This window comes from Heliconius melpomene, chromosome 4, assembly GCF_056956725.1.
Source record: "Heliconius melpomene rosina isolate 202511_hmr_F chromosome 4, ASM5695672v1, whole genome shotgun sequence".
NCBI classification, from domain to species: domain Eukaryota; kingdom Metazoa; phylum Arthropoda; class Insecta; order Lepidoptera; family Nymphalidae; genus Heliconius; species Heliconius melpomene.
In genome coordinates, this window is record NC_140392.1 from 9,807,345 (window position 1) to 9,821,998 (window position 14,654).

Below are 14,654 nucleotides of genomic sequence, written 5' to 3' on the forward strand. Positions count from 1 at the left end.
AGAAAATGAATTCTTCATATTTTAATACAAAATTTAATATGAATACTTTAAACATAGTTCTACGCAACATATTTACTAAAAATTGTTTTACTTAATAAATAGAAACATGACAACTAAACATTATATTGATATAATAATGATACAAAAAATGGAATATAAAGAAATTTAAATATATATCTACATTTCAGTCAGCTGTAAGCAGTTGAAAATTTTTGAATAATTAATTTTTGAGTAATTTTTGAATATATAAATTAATGCAAAAAGAAAATAAAGTCATTTTTTTTTTAATTTTATAAGTTTTGTGGTAAGTTTATGTTTAGCTGTGGTTAGTGTCAAATGTGACAGCGTCAAGTGTCATCAGGGATTATTTCAATTTCAATGTGCGTGAGAGTCGCATGTTGTTTACAAAACTATAACCTATTACTATTTAGTGAAAATGTGCATTATCATATATTAAACTTTATAGATTTCACTTAAAATGGTTAAACGCGTAAGTATTATTGTAATTGATTGCGTATTATTATTTTTTATTACTGTCTTTGCTAATACAAATTATCGGAATTACCTTTTAGGAATTAAAAAGTTCTGTTTCTGAAGATGATGGGGAATCAAACATTATCAATGAAAATGGAAAACGACCAGTGGAGTCTGGAAATAAAGATGGCAAGAAACGCATTAAAACTAAAAGTTTATATCGGCAGCCAACTGCCAACGAAATGAATAGACTTCAAGAAACAGAGAACTTATTTAATTCTAATCTGTTTAGACTACAAGTCGAGGAAGTATTGCAAGAGGTTAAAGTCAAAGAAAAAACGCAAAAACGATTTCAAGAATGGTTTACAAGCTTCAAAACACACTTGCTGTCAATACCTAAAGATGAAATAGAATATGATTTATCGGAAAAAGCTTTTGTTAAACAGTTGAAAGTTAAATTACCATTATGCAACACACTTGAAAAAATTAAAGTTATGTTTAAATTTCATAAATACAGTGATGTACATATTGTGGGTTCATATAGTTTGGGATGCTCTATTAGCTCAAAATTAATTGTTGATTTACAAATAACAGTCCCAGCAGAAGTTTATACAAAAAATGATTCAATAAACTACAAGTATCATAAAAAGCGTGCTGCATATTTAGCATATATAGCTTCACATTTATCTAACTGTGTAGTAATAGAAAATCTACAATATTCATTTAAAAATGCAAATGAAACTAGGCCAATACTGGTGATTAAACCAAATGGAAAACTTGGTAACCATATAGCTGTTCATTTAGATGTTGTTTGTGATGTTGAAGCTTTTAAGTTCCATAGATTTAGTCCAAATCGTAACAATGTGAGAGAATCTTGGATATTATCAAAGGAAAATCAAGAAAGTAATGAAATTGGGTCACCGACGCCATATTATAATAGCAGTGTTTTAAGTGACTTAACAAATTCTATTAATCAAGAATTTTTACAAAAAACTTTACTGGAGTATGAAAATTTAAAACAAGCCATAATTTTATTAAAAATTTGGATTCAGCAACGTAATTTACAAGTATCTGGGTATGTCATTAGTATGATAGTTGCATATTTGGTGCAAACTAAGAGAATTAACAATATTATGAGCAGCTACCAGATTGTGAGGAATGTATGGATTGCTTTAAGTAAGTCATACAACTTTCTTAAATACATTTATATTTTAATAACTAAAGTCTGGGGCAGAATTTGACAGTAAATGTGATGGCTATTGATATAATTTTTACTTAGTGCAGTGAAATAAAAGATGACGCTAGTGAAGAACAAATATCATATGAAAATAGTTGTTTCTTAAAAAGCTTTTAATAATTATTGCTACTTATGGATAAAATATAACAATATTATAAACTTCTTTTTTATAGAGGCCTCAGAATGGGAGAAACAAGGCATATCTCTAAACAAAGATCAAAATACACCATCAATAGATGAATTTCACAAATACTTTTCAATAGTATTTCTAGAAAAAACCGGTTATTATAACATTTTATGGCAAATGTCCAAAGGAACATACTTTGGCCTGAGGCGAGAGTGTGAACTGGCCATAGAGATGTTGGATAATGGAAAGATCAACAGTTTTATACCATTGTTTATGGTGCCCATTAAAGTTCTTACACAGTATGATCATGTTTTAAAGTAAGTTAAATCAATACTTTAAAAGTTTTAGTTACAAATTTATCTTAAGAATAGTTTAAAAATATTATTTAAGTGCAGTTTCAAATCTGGCTATAATGAAAATTTTATGTATTTAAATGTGTATTTTTAGGCTATTTTAAGGCACTGTGGGTCAACATTTGACTGAAAGAGCTGATGTGTGGGTGTGATGTGGGTTCAATCCTGTTAGGAAGAAAATATTGTTCTCATTTTCCCTTTTTCCTTTTTGCTAGACAAAGCATAGAACAAAGAGTCTTGACTCTTGGTTCTATAATTACACTGCTATGCTAAAAAATCGACAAGTTGCAATAATTTCTTTCTTTCACAATATATTTTACTCTGCATGCTGTGTCCAGCACTTAGGAGGGTGGGCAGAGGAAACCTGGGAACCTAGTGTTACGACACTCTATCCCCACTGACACACTTCTATCCCCAATACAATAATCATATTATTGGAATTGTCATTGAAATTACCCTATTCATTTAACTGAAACTATATTCATTTTACTTTCAGGTTCAAGAATTTAAATAAACTCAAGGAATCCATTTTGAGCAGAGCTTCCAATTCAGACAGAACAAACTATGGCCTGGATCATTTTAAATTAGTTACTAATACAATTCACAAATTAATAAATCGAGGTCTCGGGGAGAGAGCAGATTTAATAATAGACATTGTTGATGCTCATTTTGCATGGTCTGTTAAGAAATCTTTTGATAAAGTTAAAAAAGAGGGGTAATTTTGTTTTTTTTTTGTTTTAATAGTAATGTAAAGAATATCTTTTGAAGGCCATTAAAAATTAAGTGCAGGAGTCCTATGCCATACTTTGTTTTATACAGAGCGAAAATGGTGATGGCAGTGAGGAAATTATTCATTTCATTTTTTTTATCCTGTATCCTACAGGCATCCTTTGGCATTGAAGGAACTTAATGTTAAGAAACTCCTCCCCCCACTTTCCATCGGATTACTAAGGCATTACATATTGGACTCAACTAACTACTAAGTAACTCAACGCTGCGCTTGGAAATCGAGCCCACAACCTGTCTCGATATGATTGGCTCCAACTAACTAACTTTATATGAATCTACATGTTCCTATCTTCATAGCATTTTATCTTATTTGCAAAATTTATAAAATGTGTATTGTAATTAAAAAGTACATTTTATTCCTAATTAAATATCTAACAATGTTTCAGATACAAAGAAGAATTATCATTTGGTTTTATATTGAACTCGCAAAATGCCATAAATATTGTAGATCGAGGACCGCCTGCTAACCTCCCAGAGGCTGAGGAATTTAGGTAACACATTAGTATATGTAACATTTGATACTATATACAATTATTTGTTTAGAATGATATTAAAGATATCGTTCATTTGGCGCAACAAAGACGTAATTGCGCTTATAGAAAAATATTGTCGGCCTCATTCTATGCTATAATACTACTGCTGTCTACAAACCGACTGATTCTACTGCAATATTGTAAAAGGTACAAATGTCATTGTTACACCAAATGAGTGCAGTGGCTACAATTGGAGATGTATTAAGAATAAGTTACATTTAATCAGTGCAAATGAACAGATGAAGTTAACTGTTGTTAATTATTAATTTTAAAATTAAGATGAATTAAAAAACCGCTCTGAACACTCGATCATATTGTAATTTAACATATATTTTTTTATTTTAGAGAATTCTGGGGTACTAAATCAGAGTTACGCAGATTCCAAGATGGCTCCATCACCGAGGCGTGCGTGTGGGACGCGCCCAGCCTCGCCGAACGACGCTGTATTGTCGCACAGATTATAAATTACCTTTTACAGAGTAAATATGGTGAGTTTTTTTTTATGTGTTTAGTTGTTTTTAGGTTTATTTATTTTGTAGGTTCATATTTTTGCCAATAGTTAATTTTTTTGAACAGAGGAAACTTTGGGATTAATCTCTGTTTTCAACGTGTAACGCCTAATTTTTTGAGATATTCTGTGTTAAGAGCCGGATCCCAACACTGTGTTTTTTTACGAGTTTCTTCTTTCCTGATCAAGGAAATAAATAATATTTGTTTCTCATGCGTGGAAATTGAACTCACAACCGTCGTGCTTATAGTCTTATGCTGTCCAGCTGCTTTACAATGACCTCGTTAGGTTGTTTGTAATATTTTTGACTTGCTTGCTTAACGGAAATCTTCATACGTTTTTGTTTATAATAAAACTATTAAAAAACCAAAACAATATGTTAATCAGCATATATTTTTGTCAAAACCGTCGGTTGTGGGTTCCATTCCCATTCGGGAAAATTAATTATTTTATTTCCTCGCCCTGGTAACAAACTAAAACATGGAATTGAGTTCTGCATTCAGTAAATAATATCTTAAAAATGTAAGTTCTAAACTAAGTTCCCTCTCTCTGCCTACCTTGCTACATACCAGCTACAACTTAAAACCGAAAAATATATATTTTGTCTAAAACACATTATTTATATCCAGATATACCATCAAATGAATTATTCCACATAAATTCCCAATTCGATGACATATTACTTCGCAAATCATCGCAATGCCAACAAATGGAGGAGACATCATTACCAGTGTTACAGGCGTTTGATGAACTCAGACGAGATATGAGAGGATTGACACAGCTGCCGTTGGATATCAGCGCTGTTTATGGTTATATTGCTTGTTTTGTTATTGTTTTGTGTACTCTGTGACAATTTATGTGATTTGTATAAAAAAAAATGGTTTATTTTTTACTACATACAATTACAAAGTTTGTAATTTTCATACATTTTACGTTATTTTCCACTTTCCAGGCACATCCCCAGTTTTCAGCTACTGCGATCCCTACCCGCCATTGCCGCACCTCAACGGGGAACGCAACCCGCGACGACGTGGGAGCACCACATTGCTTATAGATAATGGGAGTTATATACCAGAGTATATACCTGCCTGTATAGGTATTATGGAGCTAAGTGAGTTTGAAACTATTATTAATTTAATTTGATTGACCGGAGAGCCCCAACCTTGTATGTTGTTTTATCAGGGCAGAGATATAAAAATTCAAGCAAGACGGATCATAGTGTTAAGACACTCCATTTCCCATGCATCAACCAAGTTTCAAATCAAGTGTCTTAAGTGTCGGAGAATAACTACACTTTTTGTCTCGTGACCAGAATGAAAGAATGCATTGATTTCCACGAGTATTATTAAGTAATAAAACAATTTCACTATTTTCTTCTCTTTTCTATCTATTAGCACACAGCGGAAAATGGCCAGGCGAAATAAACGCATTCAGATGTCTAAAAGCCGCGTTTCACCTCCAAATATCTGAGCGTTTAAACAAACAATACAATCTCCTCACTCAAGCCTACGACTCTCACATAGATGTTATCAAAAATGGTTTTATTTTCCGCCTTTTGATCGCTCACGCGAAGGAAATAACGTTGTTGAGAAGGAATGTAGAGAAGGGAGTCGTTAAGTTCAAGGAAACGGAAGAGAGCTTAATATTGCAGCGTGAAAGTTTTTTGTTGCCGAGATTGAGGGGGGCTTTGCATGGGTAAGTTTTTTTTATTAGTTGTGATACGTAGCTATTGTACCTCCATTCTCCGCCAGCGGCAAGAGAGAAGAAGGCCTCGGTTGACTTCCGAAAACAGTATCGATGGTACTGAGAGAAGATAACGTAAAAAGCATAAAGACACCCCGGAGGACATGTATGTTGATGGACAAGGCGAAAGAGGTACGCAGGGAAAATTTCATTTGGCGCGCTGTTCTCTCTGGTTACCCTACAGTACAACGTAAAGCTAAAAAAACTGTGGTTTTTTTTGCTTTTGACAAATTGTGGAATGGTGGAGATCACTCAATGTTGCGATTTGTCTACCATAAAATGAAAATAATTCATGTTTGAAATCGAATAAGACAATTTATTTGATTAATATTAATAATAATCTACATATTGCATTGCATAAACACCAACGTAGTTAATTTCAAAAGCAATAACTAGAATAGCCGAGGCCGTTGTCACGCAGGGGCACAAGGGTGTGAATGTAACGCGACGGTTGTGGGTTCTATTTCCACTCAAAGGAATGAATTATTATTTATTAATAGTTTTATTTATTCGCTCTGGCACCCAGGCAATAGTCTGGCGTTGAGTACAGCCAATCAACTCGCAATACCCCGAAAAATTTGGCAGAAAGCGGGGAACGGAGTGTCTTAACACTAGGTTCCTCATGCCTACCCTACTGTGTGCGGGATACAGTACTGATCGGAGCACGAGAACGGAGAGCTCTAAAAGCGTGAATTTCAGAAAAAAAACACGTTCTTCTAACCGTTTTAAAGTAATATTAATAAAATAAGTTTATAAAAAATATACGTATTAATTTTCGTAAAAAATGAAATCCTATTACAGATTACACCAAAAACATCCAGCTTACGGTCCAACTACATGTTTGTTCAAACGATGGCTGTCTTCCCATTTATTATCGACTTTATTCCCAAATGAAGTGGCTGAATTAATCACGGCCGCCATTTTCTTAACAATGCATCCTCTTGTACCCCCCTGTAGCCCTACTTTAGGGTTTATTAGGGTTTTACAGTTATTGGCTAATAAGGATTGGGCCAATGAAATGATTTTGTTAGACTTTAATGAAGATATGATGCGTGAGTGTATTTTTTTATGATTTTTTTCTTTATTTTTAGTGTAATTATTGGCTCTCTGCCTGTATGTGCAGAATACAGCGTGAGACTAAAAAAAAACTTTTTTGTATTTTTTGTTTGCAATAATTGTAAACTTTAGCTAGTTTATGGTTAATTTTTAAAATTTCCTTTGTTTTTTAACCTAATGGTGTAAGAACTAATTATTTTAAATGTTTTAAAGCAAATTTAGAAAAAAAACTTAATTTCAGGTGAAGAAATAACAGAAATTGAAAGGAAATTTTCAACAAGAGAAGACAAAACGCCATACATTTTTATAGTAACGCCCTACGACGGTGAAACACCTTCAATATGGAGTCGCGACCTTAGCATTATAGTAGCGAAACGAGCACAAATTATAGCTAAAGCTACGCTAAGTTATGTGGAACAAGGTTTAGATAACATGGAAGATAATCTATTGGTAAGGCTATATACTATTAGAATCTGTGGTCTCTATTTTTTTTCTCGGTTTTACGCTGTATCTCACATATAGCAGGGTAAATAGAGAATGGGCCCAGTGTTGAGACACTTCACTTGAGACAATTGTCTATGCATCGCCTAATTTTTGAGATATTGCGTGTTGTGTCATTTAGGGGGGGGAGCTCAACACTGGGTATTGTCTGGAAGAGCGGGAAATGAAAATATTTCTTAGTCTCAATTGGGAGTCGAACCCACAATCGTCACGTATACAGTCAAACGCAGTGCCACTTCGCTACGACGGATTTGCTAACACAATATTTATTATTTTTTATATTACAGCAAGCTTTCGTGCCATCGCTCTCGGGCTATGACGTTATCATTCACCTCCACACCTCCCTCGTGCCGTTCAACACGGAACGTCTCGACGCCAAACCGAGGAAGTCCAGGGTTCAATCTCAAGATGGATCTGAAGATCTGTTGCCCGTCGTGGAGTTCCATCCGGTTAATAGATATTTGGAGGAGTTAAAGGTGATTTAGTCAGAAAATTAATTTATAATGTTTCAATTTTGTATGTTAATAGTTCTTTAAGTAAATTTTGGTTTAAGTGTTACTGTGCACTACACTCTGTTTTTTTAAACTACGTGTTATACAAGTTTTAAATAGTTTTTACAAATTCAAAGCTAAAATACTAAAATATTTATTAAGAAAAAGTATAAAATTTTTAGCGTAGCATGTTTTAATAGAGTAACCTTTATTTTAATATTATAGTTAATTAATTATATTATTTTTTCTGTTTGGTATTTATTTTGAAACAATTATTAATCTTAATTAAAATCTTGTAGATTTTTGATTTTCGCTATGTTTATATATTTTAAATGAAAGTCTTTAACCGGAATCATATAACTCAAGAATATCTGTCTGCATCTATTTTAATAATATTTGACTTACTGCAAGGGACAAAATCTACTAAAATATTAAAATGGCTGTCTTTTATAATATAACTAATATGATATTATTGCTTTGTCTATTTGTATAGTCGGCCTATAGCGACTGGGCGGTGTTCTTCCACGACTCGTACGGCGGTGACGTCATCGCAGTGTTATGGACACCGGCCGTAAAGGAATACACAGATATGCAGGTTGGTACGGGTTCTTTGGTGCTTTTCGTTGCTTTCTTGTTTTTTAGATAATTAAATTAGCAATGAGGCCACTCGATACGCAATTTTGGTCTCTTCTGATAGTTTGCTTAATAGACTGTTAACAGGTTTACAATGTAAATATAATATAAGAATGTAATATTTTTTAGATTGCACATGCAAAAGCACTACAACCTGTCAGCGTCGATGGCGAAACTAAGTATAAAGTGAATACCGACGCCATTGTAGAAGACTTTAAAATATTGGGCCGAGGACTTGTTAAAGAAGTTGTTGTTAATTAATTAAATAAATAAAGATGGTTAAATATTTTTTTGTTTCTTTTATTTTTATGTTCAGTATTGACAAGAGATATAAAATAAGATAAATGTAAAAGGCAGCGGTTTTATCATGGGTATTAAGCCTTTTATTCAATATCCTATGGATTTTTAATATCTATGTATAAATAAAACATCAATTGCTTACGTTATATTTATTTAATAATATTTACAATTTTAATTTATATACATTTGATTATGAAAAGACATATTAATTATTATTAATATATAGACATATTCATAATTTAACAAAGGTGAGTGAGTTATTCGAAAATTTACAAAATATTAAGTATATTTTAAAAATTAAAAGTTGATATTTATAAATTTATATTTTACAATTAGAATATTTGATAATATTCTATCATTCACTATATCGCATGTAAAATAAAAAGTTTACTTGTATTTATATTATTTAGAAAAAAAATCATGAAACAAGGTAAAGCATGACTTACGTAACTTTTAAAAAACTAGGGAAAAACCGCGACTTAAGAATAAAACAAATGAATTGAATAAATTGTAACTAGAGTTGGCATAAATATAAACAATATTCTTATCAATACACAACAAATTAACAATTAAACACAACAATCACAAAAAGACTAAATATCATTAGAATTAGGGAACCGACTACATTACCAGAAGATGCGTTAAGAGGGGAACTAAGTACGAAATAAGGTAAGTAATCGAGGGGGGCAGGGTGGTCTCTCAGCCACAGGGGGCCATCGTAAGTCTGCTGGGGGTCACCCCCCTCGAACCAGGTTCCCGCTGGCAGGTATATGTCGCGGGTTACTAAACTCTCTTGTAGTACCGGTGCTACTAGAATAGTTTGGCCTAGGATGAATTCTGTGGAAGAGAAGGTTAAAATTGTATGAATAATCTTCTTAAGACAAGAATAATCTTCTAAGAGAAGTTGTGGCACCAGTACAAGGATGCGACTGTAAAAGCAACATTTGTGGGTTCGATTCCCAATCGGAGGAATTTTTTTTCATTTCTTAGCTCAAATTTAACAATTTTTTTTAAACAAAATATATCTTCCTATCAATAAAAGATATAATAAATAAATATATCTTACCATCCCATACAGTCAAAGCGTGCTCGTCCTTTGGGTCTATCCACCATATTGGGGCTATAACGGGAGTGCCTTCATCCACTGAAGCCTGCATTGCCTCGTGGATGAGGTGTGCGTACGAGGAGTGCAGGTTCACATATTGTTTTGTTATTTCTACTGTCTGTTTGGGTAGAGATGAGAAAATTAGTAATAGAATAAGTAATTTTCAACATTTTAAGTGTTATGCTACGCTCAGGTAATAAACATGTTTTTTTTACCTAACCTAGGCTTTTTGATTTTTTAAAAATTTTAAGTGGAAATATCCTGGAAACCGACAAAGAGGTTCAAATTTTTATACCTATTAATTTCTCTTTTAAAATAATAGACATAGAGAAGTTAGGGATTGTTTTGAGTGTGCATGGAACCCGCAACCGTCGTCTATAATGAGACTACATTACGTCAGTTTTTATTTTTCCATATATAATATGACTTCTTTGCTTTTTGTACATAATTATGATGAAAATATAAAATTTTACAGAGCACTTTGCTAAACTCACCTCATTATCAAAATTCCATGGTGCAAAAGAAAACTGCATCGCCGGCAAAAACGCGTTAGCTTGTACCCATCTTATAAACAACTCTTTAGTGGGTAAATCTGCTTGAGGGTGGTTTAAATTGAACCCGTTACCACCTATCATGTCGGGTAACACTAGGGGATAGCCGTTGAGATTCATTTGTATTGATGTCGTTATAATTGTGGATAAGCCGTTGTTAAGGCCCCATATTGAGTCTCTGTCTACCATTCGCACGAAGATTGGGAGATCTTGAGTTCTGGAAAGTTTTATAAACAATTTTGATTCGCACGCACACATGCATGCATGCACGCATACACGCACGCACACACTCACCCGCACACACGCCACCGCAATAAATCACTGGCAAAATAAGTAAAAATGAAAAAAAAAAAAACAAATCACCTGAAGCCAGCTCTCACTTCAATCATGTCCCCGAACCTGGCGCACGTCCGCACGTACGCGTCCACTATGTTGTGGGGGTGCAGGTCTATGTCGCCTTGTTGGACTGGAATCTGATATTAAAATATACAAATAATTTCTTGAAATTGTTGTGAATCATTGAGACAGCATGTGGCTTTAAACACGAAGGTTGTTGGTTTGATTCCCAAAATTGAAGATTGAATCCTTTTTTTTTTGTTGTTCTGGTAACAAGCGTTGCGTAGAAAATGGGGTGTATCAACACTGGCTTCTTGGATCCTTCTGCCTATTTATAACTTTTCCATTACAGTAAAAACTTGATAATCTCTCATCTTATTTAAATAAGATTTAAAATGTAAAAGAACTACTTACCTGAGGTGAAAAACTGCTTTCCCCGGCATCGAACTTGATACTATCAATGTTGTGTCTATCTATTAAGTCTCTAACTCTGTCGTACCACCATTCCGCCGCTTTTGGGTTCGTAAAGTCTACGAGACCTGGCATTGAATTGTTGGGATTCCACCAGTTAGCTTCTGGACTACCTGCTTCGTTTAGGACTAGATAGCTAAAAATAATTGTAAATACGTAAATTATTGATTTGGGATCCTCGTGGCGCAGTGGAACAGGGTGTGACTGTAATCGCAATGGTTCGGTTCCCATTCCGGAAAATGACTTATTTAATATTCGGTAATAACTTAGGTATTTAATGCCTAGAAAATTCGAAGGGGAAGGGGTTTTTTTTATACTAAGAGAATTTTAAATTGACCATTTAAAAAGTGTACCTACATTAAAATAATATTATTAAGTATATACTTATTCATATGAATATGTAAAGATATCAATACTTACCCATTATCTAAAGCTTCAGAGTACCACGGCTCACAGTTACTATTAATAAACGGATGAACCCAAATCGTGACACGGAACCCTAATTTCTTCAATTCCTCAACCAAATGCGTCATATTTGGGAACTTATCAGTATCAACTTCCAATGAACCGTAACAAGTTTCCCAAAGATCATCGATTTCTATCTGAGAATCATTAAAACCATGTTCCCTAATTTCCTGAGCAAATTCCATCACCTTTACTCCACTAATATTTTGTGAATATTGAGCCCACGTGGACCAGATCGGATGTTCCACCATCCTAAAATCTGGCACACCTGAGGGCTTCCCCAAATAATTGTCAACAGCATGCTGATGAGCTTTCTTAACATCAGGCAAAAACCAAATATCGTAAGAAAGTTCTGTATGTTTCCTTTTAGAGGAATATGGAGCAGCAATTTGGGCACCAAAACAAATGTGATTATCTTGGACCAAATGATAATCTACGAAGAGAGGAACTTGTGGGTGTATGTAGAAGTATTCGCCGGCTGAATTGAGCCAGTATCGTTCAGCGATCGCACCGTTGTCCTGTTCCTTTGTGACGGAAGCGCTATAGTTTTGTTGGGCATTCTCTATAGGGTATACTTGGTCTATTTGCATGGGGCCCGCGTACCAGTGTTTAGATCCTAGAAAATATAAGGAATATTTCAAAGTAAATTCATATTTATATTTGGAAATACATTGACGCATTATTTTATTAATAATTTATATGTGATTAGAATTATGTGAATGTTGCGAGTAAAATAATTATGACAAAATTTAAAATTATTACTTTTCTACCTCATATTTTTTTAAATCCTTTTCTTTATTTATAGTGAACGGTATACGTAATCAGTAATAAATTAATTTTGACAAAATTAAACTACAATTGGAAGATATAAACGTAATGGCCTCAAATTTCATTCAAAGAAACATCTATTCAAAATAAAACATAAATTTAATCTTAAATCCTAAAAAAACACAAAAAATAACAATCCTCACCAAAATCAAAGCAATCTTCAAAACGGACTGGATCCTCGGTATCCCATTTGATTTTTATACCCCTTGCGCTTCTAACATCGTCATACACAGTATGTATGGTCAGGTTGATTCTGCCGATTTGTATGAGAACTCCACCTTCGATCTCTTCAGAAGTGTACACAGAATACACTGTACGTCCTATATGACCGAGCACTGTTTTTTCGTCATCTAAAGAAGAGAAAGAGAGAGAGAAGATTTTTTTTAGCTTCTTACAAGTTAGTACGAGATCTCGCTGAAAAATCTGCAGATATCGTTTTTTTTTAATGAAACTTGTTTTTTATTAATGATACAAAAACACGTAAGTGCAAGTAATTAAGGATCACATTAGCTTTTAGCGTCACATTAACAGTCTGAACTTTGACGTTGTACCTACCATTGCGAGGATGGCTGCTTTTTATAATACTTTTTTTAATCTCACAAGACGGGAAAATAATTGAAATCGGAGTGACATATCACTAAGGTAAGCTTAATAAAATCTCAAATATATTAAAGTTTATGTTTATTTGACTAAACTTGGCCTAGACATAATATCGTCAGTGGTATCTTGTAAATAGTGATATCAGTGATAGTGACACTAAGAGTGACGCTATCAGTGATAATGAATTGGATACGAAATGATTTTACTAGATGTTTCACAAATTTACTTTTAGCTGCTAAATAAAAAAAAACGTAATATATTTTTTTATTTCTTTTTTCTAAATTATTTTGTTTTTTTCTAAACTAGTAATTTTGAATTATGTATTACTTAATAACTATAGAAGAATTTGATTATGCGTTCTTTTTTTTGGCTTCTCATTGTAGCAAAAATCTCTTTCCTGTATAATATTTTGAGCAGTGTTTTTTAAATAACATTTTGCTATTAATTATTGTACAGTACGGTCAACGAGTCGTGGCCGCCCTGGAATTAGGCTTTCTTAACTTTTGCGCTTTGTTCACGTGTAAACAAAATAATAAAAAAAAAAAATTAAATCTGCGCTGACATCAGCTAGCTTCAGGGCGCCCGTACTGTGCAATAATTATCTATTATAAATTTGCTTAAATATGTAAATATAATTAATAATTAAAATGTTCTCTATTGATAACTTACCATCAGTTACAGCGAGAAGGAATCCCCCGGTCATCTGCGGTTCCAGAGTGAGGTCTACATTGTTGGCGCGGACGGGGACCGCCGCCGGGAAGGCCCGCGCGGTCAGAGTTAGGAGACCTGCAAAGGTTTAAAGGCTACAAAATAGCAAGGAATATGGTATTTTCTAAAATAAATGTCGTTACGAATTGAAATAGCTTAAGTACATATATGTTTGTAGAGTAATTTACAGACATATATGACTTTATGTATATTTTAATATTATTTAATTTTGTCTTCATCACAGTCACAAACTGCAAAGATTGCGGTTAAGTTTAGACGATAAAATATTATAATTAATTTATTTCTTATAGATATATCCATTTTCTTGGACTTATCTAAATAGATGAATACTTGGACTTATCTTAATAGAATAGATAGTTATATAACTATGCATATTAAATTAATGCAATATATTTTATAGATCAACGGGGCATGCACACATGAACTTTGCACTGCAAAATTTTGCACAATTTTTTTCACTTATGAAAGTGTTTTATAAAATATTTTTTGTAATAATATTATTATTTATCTTCTTTTGTTATATCAACATGTAATATAAGCGCAATTATATATATATTATGACAATTAAATTTATTTACTTCTATTGTACCCAGAATTAAATTAAGTTGAAGAATGCCTTAAGTTGGTATAATGTAGAAATGGATCCTTAAACACTAAAATATCCAATTAACATCTAATTCAGTAATAATATTCAATATTTACCCAACAAAGTCCTCAAAGCCGCCATCACAGATCACTCAGTATCGGCAACTAATTCAACATGACAGATTTATCTAAATAGATTACTCAATTCTTTTATCTAATATCGAGCTCTTGAGATTTAT

At 33.1% G+C, this 14,654-nt stretch overlaps 2 protein-coding genes across 2 annotated transcripts; one reads left to right on the forward strand and one right to left on the reverse strand.

The window, feature by feature from the left end:
• Positions 1-351: 351 nt before the first annotated feature.
• Positions 352-8,731, forward strand: Mat89Ba (nucleolar protein 6 Mat89Ba). Its single transcript, XM_085185051.1, has 14 exons — positions 352-490; positions 573-1,650; positions 1,885-2,155; positions 2,688-2,906; positions 3,367-3,471; positions 3,859-4,001; positions 4,651-4,830; positions 4,974-5,132; positions 5,416-5,716; positions 6,566-6,816; positions 7,062-7,270; positions 7,609-7,797; positions 8,306-8,407; positions 8,575-8,731. The coding sequence occupies exons 1-14, from the start codon at positions 479-481 to the stop codon at positions 8,704-8,706; spliced, it is 3,351 nt and encodes a 1,116-aa protein (XP_085041177.1). The 5' UTR covers positions 352-478; the 3' UTR covers positions 8,707-8,731.
• A 150-nt stretch (positions 8,732-8,881) lies between these two features.
• LOC146539717 (alpha-galactosidase MYORG-like) lies at positions 8,882-14,623 on the reverse strand. The gene is made up of 9 exons (XM_085184954.1): positions 14,533-14,623; positions 13,771-13,887; positions 12,645-12,851; positions 11,629-12,289; positions 11,152-11,344; positions 10,765-10,874; positions 10,345-10,618; positions 9,812-9,968; positions 8,882-9,582 (listed from the first exon to the last, which is right to left on the reverse strand). The coding sequence occupies exons 1-9, from the start codon at positions 14,555-14,557 to the stop codon at positions 9,308-9,310; spliced, it is 2,019 nt and encodes a 672-aa protein (XP_085041080.1). The 5' UTR covers positions 14,558-14,623; the 3' UTR covers positions 8,882-9,307.
• Between the last annotated feature and the right edge of the window lie 31 nt (positions 14,624-14,654).